Raw genomic sequence first — 26181 nt, forward strand, 5'->3', positions numbered from 1 at the left:
GTTTCTCGCCTCCCGCCGACGGTTTCCAATCACTTCCGGGAGCGTTGCTAAGGAACGCGAAGCGTCGGAGGAAAACACTAGAAGGCTGCGGCGGCGAGCGGCGGGCGGGAGCGCTCTCGGCTCGGTTGGGCCCCAGGCTCCGGCCCTTCGGAGCCGCGGGGTGCCATGGCCACCATGGGCGCCCTCACCGACTCTCAGGTGCGGTTCGGTCGGCGGACCGGACAACCGCGAGAAGCCCCAGGTGAGCGGAGAGGGGATGGCCTCCCCCGGACCACCACGGGAGACCAGGCACGGGCTGCAGGCACCCGCGGCGAGGTCGGGCCCTCTGGGCCGTCTGTCCTGGGCTCCAGCAAACCCGGGAGGCAGGGGGAAGGCGGAGAGGGAGAGAAGAAGGAGAAGAAGAAGAAGAGAGAGGGAGAGAAGGAGGGAGGAAAAGGGGAGGGAGGGAGAGGAGGAGGAGAGAGAGACAGAGAAGAAGAAGAAAGAGGGAGAGAAGGAGGAAGGGAGGAAGGAGGGAGGGAGAGGGGGAGGAGAGAGAGACAGAGAGAAGAAGGAGAAGAAGAAGAAGAAAGAAGGAGAAGGAGAGAGGGAGGAAGGAGGGAGGGAAAGGGAAGGGGGGAGAAAGAGAGAGAAGGAGGGAGGGAGGAAGAAGGGAGGGAGAGAGAGGGGGAGGAGAGAGACAGAAGAAGGAGAAGAGAGAGGAAGAGAAGGAGGGAGGGAAAGGGGAGGGAGGGAGAGGGGGAGAGAGAAGGAGAGAGGGAGGGAGGGAGAAAGGAGGGAGGGAAAGGGGAGGGAGAGAGAGAGGGAGGAGAGAGACACAGAGAGAAGAAGGAAAAGAAGAAAGTGGGAGAGAAGGAGGGATGGAGGAAGGAGAGAGGGAAAGGGGAGGGGGGAGAGAGAGGGGGAGGAGAGAGAGAGAGAGAGAGGAGAAAGGAGAAAGAAAGAGAGAAAGAGAAATAGGGCTGATACAGGAGCCTTATTTGTGTAGCCACATAGCCAAGAAGGTGTAAGCCACAGGCTGAAGGAGCTGGCAGAAACAGCGGAAGTTAGGCGACCTGGCTTGGAGTTTAGGCTTTGACACAAAGGTCTCAGTTGCCAAAACTATTATTCTTTTTTTTATTGGAGCAAATCTCTAAGATATAATTCAATAAGGTTATCTGTAAAGTTGGGTTCAAAAATCACTTGCACAAATGGATGAAGGAAACATGACTAATCAGCAGCTTGTCTGGAAAATATTTGAGCATTTCAATAGATTGCAAACTTAATATGGGGTTAACAGTGCAATCTATGGTAATCAGGAAAGTTAATTCAGACTTAGGGCATGTGAAGAGAGACATGGTGCCCTTGGCTCAGGTTCTAGCCTGCCCTGGGTGCCCACAACATTCAGAGCATTGCGTTCAGGGTGATGGATAATCTCTTAGGAAGGACCCTATTAAACTTCTGAGCAGCTAGGGTGGTGACACAAGTCTTGAGATCACATCTTATGAAGGTAAGTTCAAAGAACTCAAGGTGTTAAACTTGGACAAAAGAAGACTTGGGGTGGATGTGAAAACTGTCTTCAATGATTTGAATGGCTGTGATGAACAATCAGATTAATTTGTTTGACTTGGCTCTGCAGGGCAGGATCCAGAGCGTGTGTGCAAAGCACATCCTTTAGGTGCATATAAGAGAAGCCATCCTAGCAACGCGGGCTCTCCAGACATGGGCTGGGCTGCCTGAGGAAGTGCTCGGCTCCCTTCACTGGTGATCTCCAAGCACAGAGTGAGGGGGCACTTGCCAGAAAGGCTTAGTGAAGAATTCTTCTTTGGTTCAGTCAGGGCTTAGAATGTCATTAAGGCCACTTCCAGCTCTAAGAGTCTGTACTGTCTCTTCAGATGGACCATTAATTGTGGACATCAATGTCAGACACCTCCCAAGTGTTCTATTTCAGTTGAATGTTTCAAAACGATGGGCATAGAGTTGATTTCTTTTACAGCTGCATTTGTAAATAGGAAAACTGCCTGTATCTTCTGGTCTCAAGCAGAGAATTCTCCAGGTATGATGCATGGCAGAGGAAGATGAGTTCCGTTATACTCTAGATGACCTGCTTGCAGAGTCTGATTTGGAGGTGATTCGAAAGTTCTGATTTTAAGAATAGCTTGTGTGTTCTCTTCTTGTCCAAAAGAGGCCTTCTTGTTTCTCATTTATTTCTGCTTCCACATATCTGACACACCTCTGCCTGATAAGCTTAAGCCCTCCTAAAAAAAATGTCACCACTGACCTTTCAGAAATCTTCAGTGATTCCCCTTACCGGACAAATGTAAAGCTCTCTGCAGTTGGGCTCTGACCTCCCTTATGTCCTTCACATATCCTGTCTTCCACTGAGGAGGATAGAGTGACTAGGGAAGGCACTGGGACTGGAGGTAGGAAGACCTGAGTTCAAATTCAGCCTCAAATATTTTTTAGTTGCATGATCATAGGCAAATCACTCAAACTCTGAGCACCTCAGTTTCCTAATCTATAAAAGGGAGATAATAGCATCTCCCTCATAGTTGTAGTGAGGATAAAATGAAATCCTGTTAATTCTGAAATCCTGCGATCAATCTAAAGTAAGGGAATGACCACGTCACTCACTCCCTTGCCTAAGAAGTGCCCAGTTGCCTCTGGGATGAAATACAAAACCACTGACATTTAAAGCTATTCACAATTTAGTTTTTGCCTACCTTTGCAGACTTATTACACATTGCTCCTCCACCTGATTTCCTCTAGGATGAAATACAAACTGATAAAACCCTTCACTATTTGGTTTCTCTATACCTTTCCAGACTTAATACTAATTACTCCCTTTCCCACACTGTATGGTCCAATCAGATTGGCCTATTTGTTGTTATCTGAACACAGTATTCCATCTCCTAGTTCCATGCCTTGGCATTGCCCCCCCATGCCTAAAATAGACTACTTTCTCACCTCCAATTCTTAGAATCCCTTATATCCAGAACTGAGAAGGCAAGTGCTGCTTCTGCGGCAGGTAAATTACAGGGGTTTTCCCAGCTCTCCCTAAAGTGAATGCCATAAGTCAACTCTGTTTCCTTTATGGACCCACCCTTACACCCATTCCTCCTCCCAGAAAGCCCATGGCAAGTATACGTCATAGCCAAAATTCAGAAGGCAGTTGTTTCAGACATAGCCAATGTGTTGTTTTGATCTGCTTGACAACACTTACTGGTTACAAAGGAAAGGTGGGTAATGAGAGTAAGGCAAAAAGAGAAAAGAAAGAAAATAGTATCAGTGAAAAAGTGAAACAAAAAATATATACCAAAGAGGGCAAAAGTTGGTTTTGAATGGGACACAGATATGCATTGTTGTTTTGTTATTATTATGTTAAATTTAATATACAACCAAAAAAACTATTTAGCAGTTTATAGTTTTTATATAAAAATATTTTGAGGATGTATTACTTCTTGTTACTTTGGGGTAATATATGACAGTATTTAAAAAAAGCAAAAAGTGCCACTGAAATACAAGATATTTACTTGAAATAGTTGTTTGGACTGTTGTCCAAGTATACTATAATAATCCTTTGTTGGAATTAAAATTACCTTGTGAGGTTTGATTCCTTTGCTTTCTGCCTAATTACTATCTGTGAAATCATGTGGTTAAGGTTATAATTGAAGGAGAAATAACATTGGATTGGGAGCTAGAGGACTAGGGTTCAAATTCTGGCTCTGTTACTGTGTGACCACGGTCAAATCACTAACCTTAATAGGTCTTCTCAGTTCTCTCTATTTGGAAATGTACCAATTGTCACTTCGTTTATGGTGCTTCATCATCAGTTGCTAATTTTGTTCACCAGCAGTGAGGTCCAGGTTTTTAGTTTCCCAATAGTGAAGGCCAGTTTGCATTTGAACAGTGTAGACCATCTGCAATGGCAATGAAAGACAGTGCTTAGTTCAGTTCAGCTAATCAGTCAACAGGCATTTATTAAGTGCTCACTATATGCCAGGCAGTATATTAGGGATACAAAGAAGGCAAAAACCAGTCCACACTCTAAAGGAGCTTACAGTCTAATGAAGGAGACAACATTTAAAAATTAGGAACATATAAGATATGTTCAGAGTAGATTGAAGGAAATCTCAGAAGGGAAAGAACTAGTAGCTAGTACACTGGATTGGGTGATAAATTTGTTTAGAGTGAACTTCAAAGGAGGAGAGGTTGCTTGAGTGATGGTGATAATGGGAAAGTCTGAAAATGGCAATGAGGAGTAATATGATTTCTCTTCTGGGACTAATGAATTGGGGAATGGGGGGAAAGGTATAACTAGTACTAGAAAAGATGACCAGGGATGCTCTGTCATCTGAGGAAAGCCAGGTTTCTCTGAATGCCAAAAGATATAAATTACATGAGAGAGACTTTAGCAGATCTAAGATGAAGGAAAGTTACCTAAGGATTATAGAGTGCACAAAGGAAGGGACAGGCAGCTCAGAAGTGGGACATTAGAAAGATAGGGTTGAGGTAGATAGGGATAAAACAGGAGGTATTTGGGGATCTGGGCATTTTTTTTTTGTTTGTTTGTTTTGGCAGTTAATGATTCCATATTGGTGGTACTAGGAGACTAAAGAAGGGTTAGAAATTGCTAACCATTGGGATATGAGTCTAGGCAGAGTATCTTGATGAATGGGAATAATTGTTCTATATACTTCTCTCCACTGGTAAATATCTTGCTGATAGTAGATGCTTAATGTTGAAATGACCCGAGTAATTCATATCCCTTCCCTATGCCCTTGTTAGTCATGTTTCTTTCCTTCTGAGAGTTGCCAGCTCACTACCCATAATTGAGACTTCTCAGCTCTAATTTATGTCAGAAGACGAGTCAGAGCTATGGCATATACCAAACTTCCTGACTGTAATAAATAATTTTTCTTAAACTCCATGAACCTCTTTTAAAAGTATCTAAATTTGAGGTGCTTAAGAAATACTTGTGGGGGGCAGAGCCAAGATGGCGGAGGGAAAGCAGTGACTGTCTTGAGCTCTCTCCCAAAGCCCTCCAAATACCTAAAAAAAATGGCTCTAAACAAATTCTAAAGCAGCAGAACCCACGAAAAGACTGAGTGAAACAAATTTCCAGCCTAATACAGCCTGGATGGTTGATTGGAAAGTTCTATCGCGCTGGGCGGGGAGAGGAGCGCAGTTCAGCAGGGGCGCACAGGCTGCAGTGACTCTGGGCAGACCTCAGAGGACTGAATCGCCAGCAGCTGTGGCGGTTTCCAGACTACTCAACCCCTGAATGCCAAAGACAACTTAGAAGGTCAGTGGGAAAAGTCTGTGACTGGTGAGAGAGGAGATAGGTCTCAGCTGCAAGTCTCGAGCTGGGGCCGTGGCTTTTTCCTGAGACTGAGGGGGAATCCAGTGGCTGATCAGAGGGGGATTGCAGGGATCTCTTTGCCAGTGCTGAGGCAGGAATCTCTTGCTTTACCGTTGCTTGGATCTGGGTCGTAGTTCTGAGGGGCGGTCCAGGGGCAAGGAGGAGTGCTGGCGTGGTAGAGCTTGTTGCGGTGGTGGAACACCTCGCCCCTTATCATACCCCTTAGAAGAACTAAAAATTTACAGGTCCCTAGAAGTACCTCTGAAAACAGCTGTACAAATCCCTGAAGCTTGGGACAGTATACTCTTCACATTGGAAGCAGACTTTTACCTTAACAGAGTTTAAAACTCAAGTAATTGGCGGGGATCATGAGTAAGCAGCGCAAAAAGAGTCAGACTATTTTAGCTTACTTTGGTGACAAAGAAGATCAAAACATACAACTGGAAGAAGACAACAAAGCCAAAGCTCCTACATCCAAAGCCTCTAAGAAAAATATGAATCGATCCCAGGCCTTGGAAGAGCTCAAAAGGGATTTTGAGAAGCAAGTAAGAGATGTAGAGGAAAAACTGAGAGTGATGCAAGAAAATCATGAAAAACAAGTCAACAGCTTGCTAAAGGAGACCCAAAAAATACTGAACAAAATAACATCTTAAAAACTAGCCTAACCCAAATGGCAAAAGAGGTCCAAAAAGCCAACGAGGAGAAGAATGCCCTAAAAAGCAAAATTGGCCAAATGGAAAAGGAAGTCCAAAGCTTACTGAAGAAAATACTTCCTTAAAAATTAGAATAGAGCAATTGGAAGCCAGTGACTTCATGAGAAATCAAGACACTGTAAAATAAATCCAAAAGAATGAAAAGAAAACAGTGTGAAATATCTCACTGGAAAAACAACTGACCTGGAAAATAGATCCAGGAGAGAGAATTTAAAAATTGTTGGACTATCTGAAAGCCATGATCAAAAAAAGAGCCTAGACATCATCTTTCAAGAAATTATCCAGGAAAACTGTCCTGATATTTTAGAACCAGAGGGCAAAATAGAAATTGAAAGAATCCACCGATCTCCTCCTGAAAGAGATCCCCAAAGGAAAACTCCTAGGAATATTGTAGCCAAATTCCAGAGTTCCCAGATCAAGCAGAAAATATTACAAGCAGCCAGAAAGAAACAATTCAAGTATTGTGGAAACACAATCAGGATAACACAAGATTTAGCTGCTTCTACATTAAGGGACCGCAGGGCATGGGATATAATATTCCAGAGAGCAAAGAAGATAGGATTACAACCAAGAATCACCTCCCCAGCAAAACTAAGTATAATACTGCAGGGGAAAAAATGGTCATTCAGTGAAATAGAGGAGACCAGAGTTGAATAGAAAATTTGATTTTCAAATACAAGACTCAAGTGGAACATGAAGAGGTAAACAGGAAAGAGAAAATCATAAGAGACTTATTAAGGTTGAACTGTTTACATTCCTGCATGGAAAGATGATATTTGTAACTCATGAGATCTTTGTCATTATTAGGGTGGTTGGAGGGGAAAAAGTTATATGTACATATATATAGATGTAGATAGATAGAGGGCACAGGGTGAGTTGAAGATGAAGGGGTCGTATCTAGAGAATAAAATTAAGGGGTGAGAAAGGAATATACTAGGAGAAGGAGAAAGGGAGAGGTAGAATAGGGTAAATTATCCCACACAAAAAAAAAAACAAACCAGAAAAGAAAAGGCTCTTACAGTGGAGAGGAAATGGGAAGGTGAGAGGGAATGAGTGAATCTTATTCTCATTGGATTTGACTTAAGGAGGGAATACCATACCCACTCAATTGGGTGTGGAAATCTGTCTTACCCTACAGGAAAATAGGGGGGGAAGGGGACAAGAGAGTAGGGGAATGATAGAGAGGAGGGCAGATTGGGAAAGGGAGTAATCAGAAGCAAATACTTCTGAGGAGGGACAGGGTCAAAAGAAAGAATAGAATAAATGGGTGGGCGGTTAGAGTTAGTTTTTCACAGCATGTCTACTATGGAAGTGTTTTGCTTAACTGCACATATATAACCTATATTTAGTTGCTTGCCTTATCAATGAAGGTGGGTGGGGAGGGAGGAAGGGAGAAAATTTGAACCCCAAAGTTTTAAAAACACATGTTTAAAAAAAAGTGTTTTCACATGCAACTGGGAAATAAGAAACACAGGAAATGGGGTACAGAAATCCATAAAATAAAATAAAATAAAAAGTATCCAAATTTGATACTGATAATGAGAACTAAGGGGCATCGAGGTGGTGAAGTGGATAGAGTACTGAGGTTGGAATCAGGAAGAATGATCTTCATGAGTTCAAATCCAGCCTCAGATACTGTGTGACCCTGGGCAAATAACTTAACCCTGTTTGCCTCAATTCCTCATCTGTAAAATGAGCTGGAAAAGGAAATAGCAAACTGTTCCAGTAGTTCCCAAAAATGGGGTCATGAAGAGTTGGACATGTATGAACAACAGCAAGAACTAAGATAACAGAAATAAAATTAGCTTAAAGCCTTTCTGTATATCATAAAAATATAGCATTTTTGGGAGAAAAAATTTAATGCATCTGGAGAAAATATTTTACCTTTAACCTGTTTTTTTTTTTTTTGGAAACTCATTAGTGGAAACTGATTCCTGGACTGACAGCCAAATTCCATGTGGTACTCTTTTACCAAGTGGAGTAGATCTTTGTCAAGTTACTATACTTCCAAATGATGAGTGGAAGAGAATTCAAGATAGCCTTGACAAGTTGAGTAGAAAAGCAGCTCAGCTTCGTGCTGAAAAGAAAGCAAAGAAAGAAATGCATTTAAATTCCCAAGAAATGGTGAAACATTGGGCCAATACTTATGCAGTAAGTAATAAACTCTGTAGACTGTATAGTCATTGTAGAGTTACTGTTGTTTATGAGAAAAATTATACCAATTTATTGAAATTCATGTTATTCATTTAAAGAATTGAGTACCTATTAAGTTCAAGCCAATTCAAGTTGGTTGCTCTGAGGAGGCCACTTATGGTCTTCAGACTGAAGATTGTGCAAGCCTGTTCTGAGGGATACCAAAAACCCCCCAAAGGTACAGCCTTTGCCCTTACACATCTTATAGTCTAGTAGAAGACATAACCCATTTATGCAAATAACTATATGTTATAATGTGAAAATTTAGTATGAGAGATCAAAGTGCTGTAGTTGTTCACAGGAGAGGCAGATTACTGGAACACTTCTCTCTGTTGTTGTTGAGGAGATAGCATTGAATAGGGACTTGATTCATGATAGGAGTTAATGAATATAGGCATTCTTTGTGAGCAGAGATGGGAAACCATGGGGAATGCTAAAAGAATAAGACATAGTATGATTTGACTCCTGTGAAGAAGATTAGTGTGGCATAAGGCTGTAAAGGAAGGAACAAATCATGAAGGACTTTGAATGCTAGATAGGCTAGATAGTCAGGTTTTTATTTGGCAGATAATAGTGAGTAATGAAGTTTTCTGAATGGAGCTGTACATATAGATCTGGGAGCCATCTACATAGAGATGTTAATTAAACTCATAGGAAATGATGACAACATTGAGAGATAAGAAAATAGCTGAAGGACAGAGTCTTAGAAGACTGAAAAGGAATGGTAAAATAAGTGTGAAGGGAACCAGGAGAGAGTAGTGTCATGAAAACCCAGAGAGGAGGGAATATCAAGGAGGAAGGGTGATCAATCCAGTATCAGCTATAACAGAGGGGTCCAGTAGGATGAGGACTGAGAAAAGACCGTCAGATGTGGCAGTTAAAAGATCACTGGTATGTGGAGAGCAGTTTTAGTTTAATGATGGGGTCTGAAGCCAGACTGCAAAGGGTCCAGGAGTCAGTGAGGGAAGTGGAGGCAATTAGTGTAGACAGCTTTATATAAGACTTTGTCTGTGAAAAATAGGATAATAACCTAGGTAGGACCTACTTTTTCTTTTTTTTTTCTTTTCTTTTTTTTTTTTTTTGGCAGTTGGGGTTAAGTGACTTGCCCAGGGTCATACAGCTAGTAAGTGTCAAGTGTTTGGTCTGAGGCCAGATTTGAACTCAGGTCCTCCTGACTTCAGGGCTGGTGCTCTATCCACTGCGCCACCTATCTGCCTCGAAGTTCACTTTTTTTTTTTAAAGGTGAGAGAGAGGGGGTTGTTTTGAAGGCAGTAGGGAAGGAACCAGTAGATAGAGAATGAGGTTTTTTTGAGGGTGGAGATATAATTGAGGGGCAATCTGCTAAAAATTTTCCTCTAGCAGGGAGGGGATGATATTAAAGGCACACACTTGGCAAAGAGAAGGTCCATCTTATGGAAGTCAGGGAAGAGATCTAGACTAAAGATAAAAATTTGGGAGTTACAGAGATAGAGGTGATAGTTGAAGATTTGAGAATTGATGAAATCATTCAGGGAGAGAATGAATTCAAGGAGATGAGATAAGAACTAAAATAAGATCTTAGGGAATGCCAGCATTAAGGAGGCCAAATGAGAGCCAGTGAGAGAGGTGCAGGGAACAGTCAGGGAGTTAGTGTCAGCCTGGAAGTCAGTATATTGAGTGTTTCAAAGAGGAGGGTAGGGTGCAGTGTCAAATTCAGCAGAGAGGTGAAGGAAAAGGAGGGCTGAGAAAAGGCCATTGCATTTAGTCTATTGAGCTGAAGTGTTAAAAAGTCCAATTAATTTTTATCTTGAGTCTTGTCTAAGGTGTATTTAATAACTGATGTCCTTGTTATAGATAGGCCTTGAATAGAACAGTGAGCCTATACACACACACACACACACACACACACACACACACACACACACACACGTTTATATAGACAAGAGCATTAAGATTAATGATCAGACAAGAGCATTAAGATTAATGACCCTTTGACTCAGCAATACCACTTCTAGGTCTGTGTCCCAAAGAGATCATAAAAATGGGAAAAGGACATGTACAAAAATATTTATAGCAGCTCTTTTTATGGTGGCAAAGAATTGGAAATTGAGAGGATGCCCATCAATTGGGGAATGGCTGAACAAATTGTGGTATATGAATGTAATGGAATACTATTATGCTATAAGAAATGATGAGCAGGCAGACTTCAAAAAAACTTGGAAAGACTTACATGAACTGATGCAGAGTGAAATGAGCAGAACCAGGAGAACATTGTACATAGTAACAGCCACATTATGGGGTGACTGACTTTGATAGACTTGACTCTTCACAGCAATGCAAGAATCTAAGACAACTGGGGCAGCTTGGTAGCGCAGTGGGTAGAGCACTGGCCATGGAGTCAAGAGGACCTGAGTTCAAATTCGGCCTCAGACATTTGACACTTACTAGCTGTGTGATGCTGGGCAAGTCACTTAACCCCATTGCCTAGCAAAAAAGGCCAGGAAAAAAAAAAGAATCTAAGACAACTCCAAAAGACTCATGATGGAAATTGCTATCCACACCCAGAGAAAGAAATACTGAGTCTAAATGCAGATGGAAGCATACTATTTGCCCTCCTTTTCCTTTGTTGTTTTGTTTTATTGCTTCATTCTCCTGGTTCTTCCCATTAGTTCTAATTGGTCTTTATATCATGACTAATGGGAAAATATATGCTTAACGTGAATGTATATGTAGAGCCTATATATTGTACACCATCTTGGGAGTGGGGGGGTGAAGAAGTGGGAGGGAGAGAAAATTTGAAACTCAAAATCTTATGGTAGTAAATGTTGAAAACTAAAATAAATTTTAAAAAAAGATTTATGATCATAACTTAATTATGAGCCCAGTAGGCCCAGTTGAAATATTAATATTCATAGAATTGCTGACTAGTTTTATCATTTGACCCTACTCAATTCCATTATGTTTTTCTGTAGACCAGAGTTACATTATTTCATATAAAAGCAGGAAAATGTTTTTAGTTTTGTTTCTTGTGTAGTTCATGTTTGACCAGATATACTTATTGAGTTGTATATCTTCTTGCTAGAGCTATTTTTCCATTTTTTGAAAGAAGCTGTTTTCTGTATAATAGCTTTTTAATGACATTTAAGATATGGGATGTTGTGGCCCATTGTTCTTAGTGGACAAGGAGGGTAGAGAGGAGAGAGAATTCCAGGTAAGGGAGAGATCTGTGGGTTCTTGTGCTGATGTTAGTGATTAGGCTTTTTGAGGCCACAGGGAGGGGGCAAGTGTCAGGAGCACAGGGTGTGATAGTATCTATCACCCTAATGTCACTGGGGAAGTAATGGAGAGTGGATAAGAATTAGAACTAGAGCTGGGATGTAATGTTCTCACTGTTTTTAGAAGTTGAATCTTCTAACTGGGCTCATGAACAGGTCCAAAAAGATGCTATTAAGTCATACAGATACATTTCAATGACAGGGGCAAAAAAGTACTTGGTTCTCTATAACAATTGAGAAACTTGTTGAAAAAGGTTTAAACATTTAGTAAAAGACAGTGTACTTTTGTGGTTGTGACTACTAATTGATAACGTAACTATGATGATGTTTGCCCACTTTAATAGTGTGCATTTGACTTTGTTTCTCTACCAATTAAATTGCTATAGTATTCTCAGATCATTAAAATTTTTTACATCAAAAACATTTTAATTACTAAAATAATTATTTCAGCTAACCTTGTGTTTTAGTGACTAACTTACATAAAAATACAATAAAAATTTGTAATGGAAATTCCAAATTGGGTTGTATTATTTTCACTCTTTTCTTTTTTTCTAAAATTCTGGAAAATGAATACTGGTTTTATTTCTCATAGGGGATGCGAAAACAGAAACTTAAAGCTAAAGAGTTTCGTGCACAAGATGAAGAAAATGAAAGGAGAAGAATTGACATAGAAGAAGCGTTGTATAGAGCACAAGAAAGAAAAAAGGCCATTGAAAGTGCAAAAATCTATCAATATTACCAGACAGACAGAGTGAAGACTTTCCATGTACTATCTCTGATTCCTTGCTTTTCATATGTATTTAATATAATACCTGTATGTGAGCGTTATTTACATGACATGTTGCACATTTTTTTGTATAGAGTGCACTTCTTCTTAGTAAAGTTCTAAAAGAGCGAGATGCTCAGATTCAGTTCCAGAAGAGCAAAGTAAAAACAGATACAAAGTGGGAGGAACAATTGAAGCAAAATATTGAAAAAGCTTTTCGAGAGGAACAAGAAAAAGCAGACAAACGTCGAAGTGACAGAATGGCACTTGCAAATGATCATCTTAAACAGTATGTGAGATCAGGCTGTTTTTAATACACTCTTTCTCTTCTGATATTTTTCAATCCTTTGTTATAAATTGTTTTCAATAAACCTAATGCAAACAGGATTATAATATATATGATGTTAAGTTTGTGTAGCCTAGGAGTCTTTTATCCACAATTTATTTTTTATTTTTAAGATTTCCCATCTCACCCAGGCTGGAAGTATGTAGCCCAATTCCACTCTCAGTTGGCATGGAAGCTTTGATTTGCTCCATTTCAGATCTGGGCAGGTTTGTTTCTCCTCAGGCAACCTGGTGGTCCTTCCACTTTTGGTGCATCAGTATGTGGATGTGAAACTCAGTGCATTGTTGATTAGCATGGCCCAAGGTAGCTCAAAACTCCCCCACTGAAAAGATTCATCAGCCTCAACCTCCCCAGTAGCTGGGATTAAAATTGTGTACCACCATGCCTGGTTTATCCATAATTTATTGCTGAATTTCTAGTAATAGCTTGAATTTTGGGTCCCCATAACTGCTTTGGTTGGTATAGGAATAAGGAGGGTGAAGAAGAATGTTTCTTCTTTTTTTTCTTTTGAACACAGGGTCTATCTTACACAAAATTCTAAAATAGACAAAGCTTGTATTTGGCTGCTTTTGCCTTCCTTTACTGTACCTCTTCTAACTTCTTCCATACGTTGAAGCTCCCATTGTTCTTAAAATTTCACTAAGCTTTGCATCGTGATTCCTTACCCAGGATTGCCCTATATCACAAAAATGTTCTCTATTCCAAAATTACCCATTTCTCCTATCAATCAAAATATCCATTCTCTCAGGATATCTCTCCAGATATTAAGAGATAAGCAATCTGATTTAATTAATTGGCACCAATATACTTATCAGCATATAATTCATTATATACTGTGACGTTCTGATTCTCTCTGCAGGATATTAGAATATCACAGAATTGCTTTTAAAATATTTTTATTAGCAATTTGTTTGTGGTACATGTGCATTTCTAATTTTAACAATTTAAAAAATACATATAGTCAGTCTTGGAAGGGGAAGAGATACTTGAGAGAGAGAAAGAGAAAGGACAGGACCCAGTGTAAAATCTCAGTATATACCCACATTTAAAGGGCAAGAAGAAGGTGAGTAGCCAGCAAAAGAAACAGGAGTGGTCAGAGAAGTAGGACATAGGAAAACCAAAAGACTACAGTCATGAAAGTTCAGGGAGATTGTATCAAGAATTATGTGTTGTCCACAGCATCAAATGCTGCATTGGATTTAACAATACCAACTTTGGATTTAGCTATAAGGGGGTCATCAGTGACTTTGTTATTTATTTATTTATTTGGACTTTTTAAAAAAAATTAATTTATTTTGATTTATCAACAATACTTCCATATGCTTTTGAGTTTAAAATTTTTCTCTCCCTCCCTCCCCACCACTGTCCCCAAGATGGCACACAATCTGATATAGGCTATACGTATACATTCCTATTAAACATATTTTCACATTAATGATGTTGTAAGAATTAGAACCAATAAGAGGAACCACCAGAAAGAGGAAACAAAACTCAACAGAAGAAAAAAAAATAGCAAATAGTATGCTTCAATCTGCGTTCAAACTCCATAGTTCTTTCTTTGGATGTGGATAACATTTTCCATCACAAGGCCTTTGGAGATGTCTTAGATCCTTGTGTCATCAATGACTTTAGAGAGCTGTTTTATTAGAGCAACAGGATTGGAAGCCACATGGAAGCAGTTGAGAAATAAGTTGATGGCAAAGTGGAAACAATGAATGTAAATGGCATTATTTCTAAGAGTTTAGTAGTGAAAAAGAAGAGAAAGGAAAGTTGGAGAGAAATGAAATTGAGAGGGAGTTTAAATGACTTGTCCATTATAAATGCTACCAATTAACCATCTTGCTACTCAGGTATTTGTCAAAGAAGTTGGAAGGAATCAGAGCTCAATTGACTGCTTTTGGTTTGGCATTACAAGTAGTGTAGAGAGAAAGCTGCTTTCAACTTGGGGTAATTCTGAGGACCTTTTTCCCCCCTATTTTGCCTGTAAAAGTATTTTCAGCTAGTGTTTTAAATTGGGAAGTTGTTTCAAGTTTGCTGTTTTCCAAAGAAAAACAATATATTTTCCTCTTAATTTTGATTCAGAGTAGACTATAATCCCCATAAATGGTTTTTTTTTGGGGGGGGGGACAGCTAGGCAGTGGGGTTAAGTGACTTGTCCAGGGTCACACAACTAGTAAGTATCAAGTATCTGAGGCCGGCTTTGAACTCAGATTCTTCTGACTTCTGGGCCGGTGCTCTATCCACTGTGCCACCTAGCTGCCTCTCCCCCCCAACCCCCATAAATGCTTAATAACCAGTTTTCTTCTCATTCTTTACACTTATTTTTTATACTTTAGAATGAAGGAGCGAGAAGAGGTGGAAAAGCAAAGGAAAAGAGAAGAAGAAAAAGAAGCCAAAGAAATAGAAAAACAGGCTAAATTACATGAATTAGAACTGGTAAAGAGACAGGAAAAGAAGGAAGAAAAGATGCTTGAATGCAAGAGAATTCATCTTGTAAGGAGAAAATACCTTGATTATTTAGAAATGTAAAAATAAAGCTAACTGACTAGCTTATGTCCTGTAAGCCAAATCTGGGAAAGAAAGGATAATTAATAATGTTGAGGCTGATAGGAACCCAAAAAGGGCATAAAGGAAAACTTTATACATTCCTAAGCCTAAACGTATAGTTAGCATACTTTTTAACTAAGAATCTGTAGTCTCAAAATTAGCAATCAGAATGCTTTCTGGTGTTGCCACAAAATGGTGTTTGGCAATCACAGAATCATAGACTCTCAAAGGTATACATACACATAGTTCCATAGATCAGCTTTATTTCTTATCTAATCGTGTATGCCACATAAAACATGTAAATGTGTAAAGGGCGTTGGACTTGGCTGCCAGAGATCTAGGTTCACATCCCAACTTCTTGTTAGCTGAGTGACCTTGCATGAGATTACCAACTAAATAGCCTCCGTTTTCTCATGTGTAACAGTTTTAACTAGATGTCCTCTAATGTCTAGTCTGTGATTCTTTATCCAGAACACTCAGGAAATGAATCATCTTAGCTATTTGAATTTTCTGGGTGACTGAGGGTTTTGCCCTTATTTTTAAGAATTAAAATTTTTTTAAAAATTTGGATTGTACTCTCAAATGTATTATACATATCTTTGTACACACGGAAAATCTTATACAGATATATTATATGGTTTGGCAAAAAATATCTCACAATTTATTTTGAGTTGTGTAAGGCTATTTGCTTCTATATTACATGGCCCCAAATTGCTATACTTTTGGCTTAGGGTCTTAAAATTTTTCTTTCTATTCCTTTGCTGTCAGCTGTCACTGCTTTCCGCTTTCAGTGTGCCTACCTATGACAATTCTTTTATCCTCTTCTAATTTTAAGCAATCAACTTCCTAGAATTCTGTGTAAAATAAGAGTAAATAAACAAGTCTTGAAGGTTTGCCTCTTATGGATAAAGGATATTAGCTTTAGTATATGAACTTTGTGATATTTGCTTTGTCTATGAAGAGAGCTTTTTTTTGCTTTCCTTCCTAGTTCTTAATCAGGTTGCCTCTTCCTGATAGGTAAAGTGGTACCATATATGGAACCTGAGCTGGAACTTCAAGATGAAATTTTAAAATGTGAATCAATGTGTTTTCCATCAATTTTTAGATTATTTTAGGTAGTAAAATTTGTTGATGATAACTTTGGGGAGAGATTTTTCTTTTATTTTGAAAAAGTAATGGAAATACTCAGAGGAGTAACTACATCAGAAGAGAGAGTTAGGAAATGGGAAGTAGGAGAGGATCTTAAGGTTGGTCCCTAAGTGAGTCAGAAATACAGAAGTAAATATTGGCCAGGCAGTCCTTGAATTGAAGAACTTACAAAAGGAAGAGACCTTAGCTCTCATGGAGATAGGTTTATTTTGCAGTTTTTTTTTTAAAAAATGGAGAACTACACTTTTGGGGGAAAGGGGTCTTAGACTCAATAGGTTAGTTTATAATAATGTGATTTGACCTGTAAATAGGTTATCCAGTTGTTCCAAGCAAGCCCCTAAAAAAAAGAGTGAGTGATCATTTGTATGAGAAATTCCTGGCATGGCTAACAGTCCATAGGAAAGGAAAGGAATGCTAGAAAATGGGAAACTACAATATCTCTTATGTTTTCATTGTCTATCTTAACATATAAAGAATCTGGTTCCCATGATGACTTCCTTCTTTCTGTACTATCTAGTTTATAATCCAGGGGGCTCCAAACTTCAAATCATTGTTGATTCTTTTCTCTCCTCCAACTTTTGTATCCAATCAGTTATCAAATCCTATCAATTATTTCCCTAGTAACATCCCTTATATCCTTTTCATTAGTTTCCTTTGCTGTGGTAGAAACAAAAAATAAGACCTAGTCCCTGTTGTCATGGACTCTACAGTCTCCCTACAGAAGTAAGACCTACAAATGTAAAGTTAATTAGCAAGAAGAGTTCAGTAGTAAAATCACTGAAGATGTCTCTTCACAAGGCAGTACAAATGTTAACTCAAAGTAGTTTAGATAGTTAAGTATAAGGAATTCAGAAAAATAAATCACTTGAGCTGTAAGAGTCAGAGGAAAATTTCATGATAGGAGTTAATGATGGAAGGCTGATGATTGGCTTCAATGACAGTCAACCAGTATTTATTAAGTGCTCTAGTCATCCTGATATGTGTCTTGCCACTGGACCCAGATGGCGCTGGAGGAGAGAGTGAGGTTGATGACTTTGCACAGCCCTGCCTCACTTAAATCCAATTCACTTGCAAGTCAAGACATCACCCTCCTGATGTCATTGGTCCTCTTCAAGAATGAAGAAGAAACAACAGTAAACAACAAGAAGGATTTGAGCTGAGTCTTGAAGGAAACCTGGAGAGGAGAGGGGGGAGAGCATTCTAGGCATGGGAGTTGATCAGTAAAAAGGGAATCAGGAGATAGAGAATTGTGTGTGAGGAACAGCAAGGCCAGTGTTACTGGATTGTAGAGTATATAGAGGGAAATAACATAAGAAAACTGGAAAGGTAGAAAAGCGCCAACTTTAAAGGGCCTTAAAAGCCAAACAGACTCTTTTTATTTGATTCTGGAGGCAATAGAGAACCACTGGGGTTTTTTGAGTAAGGTTCTGACATGGGCAGACCCACACTTCAGTGGAGGATGAACTGAAATGGGGAGACATCAATCAGCAGGCTATTGCAATAACACTATGCCCAAGATGATGAGGGTTTTGCCCTCGGGTGGCAACTGTGTGAGTGGAGAGAAGGGAACACAGAAGTAACAAGACATGGCAACAGATTGGTTATGTGGAGACTGCTTTGTGAGTTAACCAGATTCATTTTTCAAGTTATTAATCCTAAGCCCTTCCCCCTTTTACCCCAGACTTAAAACAGGGTTCTGGATCATATGAAATGTGTTCTTTTTTTTTTTTCTTTTTCTCCTGCTACATATACCCCTCATCCAAAATATCCTCTTTCTAGAATCTAGTAGAAAGCCATCCTGTCCTTCAAGGCTTAACACAAATAACTTCCATCATGAAATTTTCCTCTGGCTCTTACAGCTCAAGTGATCTATTTTTCTGAATTCCTTATTCTTAACTATCTAAACTACTTTGAGTTAACATTTGTGCTGCCTTGTGAAGAGACATCTTCAGTGATTTTACTACTGAACTCTTCTTGCTGGTTAACTTGATACTTCGTAGGTCTTCTGTAGTGAGGCCGTAGAGTCCGTGACGACAGGGAGTAGGTCTTATTTTTTGTTTCTACCACAGCACCATGCCGTCTTGATACAGGTGTTTAATAGGTAACTAATGAATGGATGGTGATTTTGAACTATAATTTAAGAGGGCGTGGATTTTGAACTGTTAACCAGTTGGGCAATGGAATTTCATTGTGTCATCTACTTAAATCCTTCTTGTAATTTAGTTCACAACATTGTGGCCTCAGTTTCTTCATTTGTAAAGTGAGGGGATATTGGACTAGGTTGCCTCTCAGGTCCCATCGAGCTCTAGCTTGAGGCTTCTTTTTGCAAGACGGCTGACTGAAAGGGGTTTCCGACATTGATAGCTTTCTTATAGTGGCCTGTGGCCGTGAAATTATAAATACTAACAGGAACATTAGTTCATCTTTTCATCTTTTGTTATAAAAAACTGGAATATTTAATGTTCTTTTATTTTTTCAAGGAAACCATGGAAAACAGAAATATAATCAGAGCAATAGAAGAACAACAACGAGAAGAGGATGATGAAAAAATTAGAAAATTTGTCAAAGCAAAGAAGGGTCTGGCAAATATTAGAAGAGAAAAAGATGCTGAAACTTACAAGTAAGTTATACTTTAGATGATTAAATGGTATCTGAAATAATTGCTTTGTCAGTAATTGTGAGCAAGACCTAGAATAGCCATAGTTGCTTATTATACCAGTACGTAACTGGACAATCTTATGATGAAAGTACTTGGGTTGTATCCAGGCCAAATTGTATTTTGGAGAAATGAGCTTGATTGGTTTTTCTGCTTATATTTATAAGCAGGCTGTGGGAGTGGTTGGTGGCATAGCATATTTTTGGTGGTTAAGATTATCATGGATCTTTGAGTTGGAAGGGGACATTAGAGGTTAGTTCACTTACTTACCTGATTAAGGAATCACCCTTGGAAATTCCTGATAAGTTGTCACCCAATCTCTGCTGAAACACTTCCAATGAGAAGAAATTCACTATTTCATGAGTTAGTTGATTCTATTGTTGAATAGCTCTGTCTGTTAGAAAGTTATTTTCACTATGTTTAATATGATTGTACATGTATAGCCTGTATCAGACTGCTTGCTGTCTTGGTGAGGGGGGAGGAAGAGAGGGAGAAAAAAAATTTGGAACTCAAAATCTTATAAAAGTGAATATTGAAAACTGTCTTTACATGTAATTGGAAAAAAAATACTGTTAAGTGGAACAGAATTAAAAATAACAAAAAAAGAAAGTTATTTTCACTCTGAGCCAACTTTTCCTCCATATAACTTCCTTTCATTCTTTGTTCCTAGTTTTTTCCCTGAGATATAAAAAATAAGTCTAATCCTTCTTCCCTTCTAGCCAGAAGCAATTTATCTTGCCTTTGAACTCTCAAAGTACTTTATCTTTTTTTATGTACCTTCACTTTATTTCTATTTTATATTTTTGCATAAAATGTCAGCTTCTTTAACTAGACTGTAGGTTCCTTGAAGGTAGGGATCATGTCTTTTAAAAAAAAATTTTTTTAAACTTCAGAAAATTTTCTCTTTTAGGCAATCAGGCAATTACTACTTAATCTTATCTTTTTAAATTAAATTTTATAGGGGCAGCTAAGTGGTGGAGTGGATAGAGCTCCAGCCTTGGAGTCAGGAGGACCTGAGTTCAAATCTGGCCTCAGACACATAACACTTACTAGCTGTGTGACCCTGGGCAAGTCACAACCCCATTGCCTAACCAGGAAAAAAAAAAAAGAAAGAAAATTAAATTTTATGTTCAGGTCTGTAGTCTCACTTTTCCCTTTCCCCAATTAAAAAAGCAAGAAAATCAAAATCCCTGTTACCGAAGTATAGTCAAGCAAAGCAAATTCCATTATTGGTCATGTCCAAAAAATGTCTCAATCTGCACTCTGAGTCTATTACCTCTGTCAGGAAATGGGTAGCATATTTTATCTTGAGTCTTCTGGAATTGTGGTTGGTCATTGTGTTGATCAGAGTACCTAAATCTCTTTCAAAGTTTTTTGTCTTGGCAATACTGCTGTTATTGTATAAATTGTTCTCCTGGTTCTGTTCACTTCACTCTGCATCAATTCATACAAGTCTTCCCAAGTTTCTCTGAAACCATCCATTTCATCACTTCTTATAACACAATAGAATTCCATCACATATGCCATAACTTGTTCAGCCGCTTGCTAATTGACAGACCCCTCCTCAGTTTCCAGTTCTTTGCCAATATAAAAAGAACTGCTATAAATATATTTTGTCCATATTGGTCCTTTTCTTCTTTCTTTGATTTCTTTGGGGTGGAGACCTAATAGTGGCATTGTTGGGGCAGAGGGGAAACCCACTTTAGTAGCTTTTGGGCATAGTTCCATATTGCTTTCCAGAATGGAGGGACCAGTTCACAGTTCTACCAGCAGGGATTTAATGTCCCTGATTTCCAACATCCACTTCAGCATGTCTTTTTTTGTCAGTTTTTCCAATCCTATGGGTGTGAGGTGGAACCTCAGAATTTTAATTTGCATTTTTATGTTAGTGATTTAGACCATTTTTTCATATGACAGCTTGGATTTTTTTCCTTTAAAAACTGCTTACTCATAACCTGTGACCATTTATCAATTGGAGAATTTTTAGTTTTATTCTTATAACCTTGAATCAGTTCCCTATATATCTTAGAAATGAGACTTTTTTCAGAGAAACTTGCTGCGGTTTTTTTTCTCATTTGTTTACCCTTCCTAATTTTAGCTGGATTGGTTTTGTCTATGCTGGGGACCATGTCTTTTTTTTTTTTAATTATTGATGTCATTTGTTTTTATATTACATTCACTTCCAAATAAATCTTTTTCAACTCCTCTGTTCAGTGAACTAACTATCCCTTGTAACAAAAAGTAAAAAGCAAATAAGATAAAGAAACAGTTCAGAAAAACTAATCAACCCATCAACCAAATCTAACAATATATACAAAATTTTCCATACTCATGGTTTTTCACCTCTCCAGTGAAGGGAGAGAGGTGCATTTTTCCATGTCTTCTTTGGAGACAAACTTGGAGATCGTGTCTTAATAATTTTTGTGCATAGTGGCTTACATTTGGAAGGTACTCAATAAATATTTGTTGAATTGAACTGAATGTATAAAGGGTCATGAACCTTTCCTCTTAAGCCTTCTTTGTGGTTGGCTAAAAATCCTTGGTTACTGTAACTGTACCTCATATGTTGGATTTTTTTTACACTTGTGAGCAAATAATAATGCATCTTTATACATTTAGGCCCAAGGACTACGAAAACAAAAAATTAAGCAAAATTTCAGTTTGGCTTCTGTGCCCTAGAGCCACATGGTGTAGACCTTAGAATTAGAGAAGGCTGATAAAAACATCATGAGATATGAGGGAGTGAGACCTCTTTTTGTATAAAGGGAGAATCAAAGATCCTACCTTCAGGCTGCTTGGCAAGTGATAGGCTTATACTAGTGGAATCAACAGAAGACCAAAGCCAGATAGCCCACTCCCCACCACAACCACCCCAAGCCTAGAGGAACATGCCACCAAACCGGAGACCCTCAGCAGCTACTTTCCCATTCATTTGAGACCAAAGAGGAGATGACTATACCCCCTTCTCCCCCACAAATTTAATCCCAATTATTAGGCCTTCAGGGTAGCTAGGTGATACAGTGGATAAAGCACCTGACCTGGAGTCAGGAAGATCTGAGTTCAAATCTGGACTCAAACACTTTCTAGCTGTGTGACCTGGGCAAGTCACTTACCCCCTGTTTGCCTCAGTTCCTCATCTGTTAAATGGGGACACCCTGGAGAAGGAAATGGCAAACCACTCGATTATCTTTTCCAAGAAAACCCCATGGATAAGTCCATGGCATCACGAAGAGTTGGACACAACCGAATGACTAAACAACAGTTAGACAATTAGCAGTAAGTTTTGTGAATGGACTGTTTCATTTTTCTGGTACAGCCACAGACTTATCATAGAAGTCAGCCATTTAAAGAGAATTTATTGCTAAGTGGTATGGGAAAAACAAACCCCAAACCCCAATTTGGATACTTCACAATTTCACATTCTACTTTAGAATGTTGTTTGTTTATATACCTTATTTCCCGTATGAGACTGCAGGTACCTTGAAGTCAGGGACCATGTTTTACTCATCTTTGTATTATTCATAATGCCTAGTATACTAGCTTGTACACAGGTTCTCAGAAAATATTTAGTGCATGAATCACATATTTGTATTTTAAGAGTTTGGTTTTGCACAATCTGTAAGATAAACCTGTCCCCATTAATTGTAAGTATGGTTGAATGTCAAACACAGACTGATAGTCATTCTTTCAAAACTTTCATAGTTCTCTAAAAGGAAACATCTCTGTGAAAGGGGAAGGCAGCAAGCACTCAGGCACTTAGGATGTGCCAGGCACTGTGCTAAGCACTTCACATGTATGATCTCATTTCATCTGAATGTTTTTCTGTGAAATTTTTGTAGTCAAGGTCTCAGATCATAGGATCATTTATTTATAGATATTTAATGGGAAGGAACCTTATAGATCATTCAGTCTTACCCCATCATTTTAGGCAAGATTATATGTTGTAGCCTGATACGGTGTTTTGATCATATTCACACTTGTGGATTTATGGGTAGACACTAAAGGATCTCCCCACTTCCAGGTTTCCATTGGTTTTCCTATATATTCAACAATAGTCTCCTTTAAAGAAATACACCTATTGTATTTGTAAATATATTCATATGGTCCATATTTGTTGGGAGGCCATACTTAGCTGACAGCATAATGAAAAATTCAGGACATTGTAACACACTAAGGACCTTGGGAAGTGGGGTTTTTGAGAAAAAAAAAGAGTTGTAGAGTACTTAGTGAGGCTTTTTATGGACCAAGTAATGTAAAGAACAAGGAATTCGAAAATGTTCCAGATCCCTTAATTAAATTGTTAGGGATCCCTCACAATCCCATCTTTACCTATTCTTGACAAGTTATGGCAATTTTATTGTAGGCTGATGGAAGAACGTAAAGAAAGGATTTTTAACTTCCTGAATGAACTTAATAGAAAGAAACTTGACAATGAAGATGAGCTTATTGCCAGAGATATTGCAGAAGCTGAGGCTGAAAAGGTACAGGCCGAAAAAGAAAAAGAAGAAAGAAGGAAAGCAAAAATAAAAGAGATTGAAGAATATAGAGATGCAGTGGTAAAGTATTCAAAGTATTCTTTTATGAAAAGTTGAAGTGTGCAGAGTTAGGAATGGGTAAAATAATTTTCCTATAAAGCTAAACTTAAAAAAAAATCCTAAGTTATTTTTTGTACTTCAGAGATAATATAACATTAATAACTTAGAAAATTGTGGAATCCATCACAGAACATCAGGGCTGGAATGAACCTTAGTGATCATCTCCTACTCCAACTAATCATTTGGTAATAGAGAAAACTGAGGCCCACAGAAATGATGTGAGTAGGCCAAAACTCGGGTCTTTTGATTCCTAATCCAGGGTCCTTTTCATTACCTTATGTCACAGTGAGCTCAGGGGAACTGGGAAGAGGGGGGAGATCTAGCTTCCTCCTACCATTCTGACCATGAACACGTAGTTTTTGTAACTGCTTGGGTTTACTGTTTTGTTCAGAAAGAAAAAAAGGGGCTGCAAGAACTCTCTATTCTTATCAACCCTAAAAACAAACCCTTCAATTGAGGTTCCTGCCTTCTGAACCAAGGATTATGTAGCAGAGGGATGGTGAACAATATGTCTTGGGTGGTCTAGGGAGACTTCTTATTCTTGGCACCTCAGGGCTAGTGCTTTGGATTCTGGCCCTCCAACACATAGTCCTATTTAAAATGTCAAGGTATTCATAGCTATTAAATTAATTAAGTATGATTGTCCAACTAAACATTTCATTTAAATTATTTAGAAAAACTGTAGGTCAAAATAATTTTTTTTTCAATTTGAAGTATAAAAGGAACACATGTCTAATTTGCATAGCAGTTATTTATGTGGATATGTACTTATACAAAGATTGTGCTCATGGTCCATCTCAAAGGTAGCTGTGATATAGTGGACAAAGCACTGGATTTGGAATAAGGCCAGTTGCTTGGCTTTGTGCCCTTGGACAAGTCAATCCTTCTAGTCCCAGGTTTCTTCATCTGATTTACCTTAGGTTAGGAAGATTAAATGACAATGTATGTAAAATTGCTTTGTAAACTATAATGCACTATATAAATGACAGCTGTCCTAAAGGTTTCATTTTCACTACTGGGATGTATTTGATCCATTATTCTTGAGTTTTACATGGAATTAGGAGACCAGACCAGATAGACAATAACTGACCCATATCAGAATCAGCCCTCAGACCATGGCTTCATTATCACTGCACTATTCAGGCAGGTTCATTTAAAAAAACATTTTTATTGATGTGGTAAAATGCAAAAAAACATTGCCACTTCCCAATGGCTTCTGCCCCTGTCTCCCCACTTCAGCACATACATTAGAACTCTTGGTCGTAAGGAGTAAACCTTGGTTGCAGCCAAGCAAAACAAATCAAGATATTGGCCATGTCTGAAAACGTGTACTTCATTCCACACCTCTAGTCCACCACTTCTCTCTTGAGAGGCAGGAAGCATACTTCACAATCATGAACTAATCATTCTAATCATGATTAATTACTGCATTAATCAGAGTTCTAAAATCTTTCAGTCTTTTGTTTCCTATACATTCTTGTGGTCATCATGTAAATTGTTCTTCTGATTTTGTTTACTTAGCTCCGTATCAGTTCATACAAGTTTTCCCAAATTTTTCTGAATTCTGCAGTCATCATTTCTTATGCTGCAACAATATTACAATACATTCATATACTATAATTTATTCATCCATTTTCCCAATCTATCTATCCAGTTCTTTGCTACAACAAAAAGTAGTGCTCTAAATATTTTAGCATATATGAGACTTTTCCCTCTGTCTTTGATCTTTTTGGAGTCTACATACCTATCAGTGATATTGCAAGATCAAAGTCTAGTGACTTTTTTAGTACAATTCCAAATTGCTTTTTAGAATTATTGTTCCATCCCATAACTGCCAAGTGTGTCTGTCTCCCCACAGTCCCTCCAACATTTACATTGTCTTTTGTTGTCTTTGCCAATCAGATGACTGTTAGGTAAAAACCTCAGTTATTTTAATTTTCAGTATTAAATAACTGAATTAATCGCTCACTAACAATTAGTGATTTAGAACATTATTCATATAGTTATTGTTAACTTGTATTTCTTTTGAAAATAAGCAAGTTCATTTTTCAGGCAACTGGCCACAAATTTCTCTTTCCTTCTCCTTTAGTTGATTGAAAAATTGTTTTTCTTCCCGTACAAATCTAGATTGAAAGTAAAAAGGAGCATAAAAAGCAAGAAAAAAAAGAAGCTGAAGAAACACTGAAAGCTCTCATTAAGGCAGATCAATTGTTTTGGAAGCATGAAAAGGAAAAACAGCAAAAAGCAGATGAAGAAAAGAAGATGACACAAACATTCATCATTCAACAGATAGTAATTATGCAAATAATCTTATCCCTAAGTGTTTTTTTTTCTTATAAAAAAATGCACACTGTCCAGCAAGTAGCAGGGACAGCATGTTTTTCTTTGTCTTTCCAAGTACACTGACAATGTATTATATTTGCTGGGGAAGATTGGGAGGGACTGAGATTTTTTTTAAAAAAAAATTTTTTTTGTTTGTTTTTGGGACTGAGGTTTTTAAACTAAATGACTTATAGCAGCAGTTTTGATTTTATTAATTATTTTAACTAAATTGAAATTCCCATGCATTGTTAATTTTGTGAGCTGAAAAATAGCATGTTTCTCATGCTTTCTTATACTTG

At 38.4% G+C, this 26181-nt stretch overlaps 1 protein-coding gene across 1 annotated transcript in view; it reads left to right on the plus strand.

The window, feature by feature from the left end:
• The first annotated feature begins 115 nt into the window (after positions 1-115).
• The window catches only part of CCDC173 (coiled-coil domain containing 173), a 28839-nt gene continuing 2773 nt past the window's right edge, over positions 116-26181 (plus strand). The window contains exons 1-8 of the mRNA XM_027865860.1: positions 116-241; positions 7976-8205; positions 12094-12267; positions 12363-12556; positions 14950-15106; positions 18790-18929; positions 23329-23521; positions 25688-25852. Coding sequence (XP_027721661.1) covers positions 166-241; positions 7976-8205; positions 12094-12267; positions 12363-12556; positions 14950-15106; positions 18790-18929; positions 23329-23521; positions 25688-25852 — 1329 coding nt within the window. The 5' untranslated portion in view covers positions 116-165. The remainder of the gene's footprint in view (positions 242-7975; positions 8206-12093; positions 12268-12362; positions 12557-14949; positions 15107-18789; positions 18930-23328; positions 23522-25687; positions 25853-26181) is intronic.

This window comes from Vombatus ursinus, unplaced genomic scaffold (assembly GCF_900497805.2).
Source record: "Vombatus ursinus unplaced genomic scaffold, bare-nosed wombat genome assembly UNPS02014779.1, whole genome shotgun sequence".
NCBI classification, from domain to species: Eukaryota; Metazoa; Chordata; class Mammalia; order Diprotodontia; family Vombatidae; genus Vombatus; species Vombatus ursinus.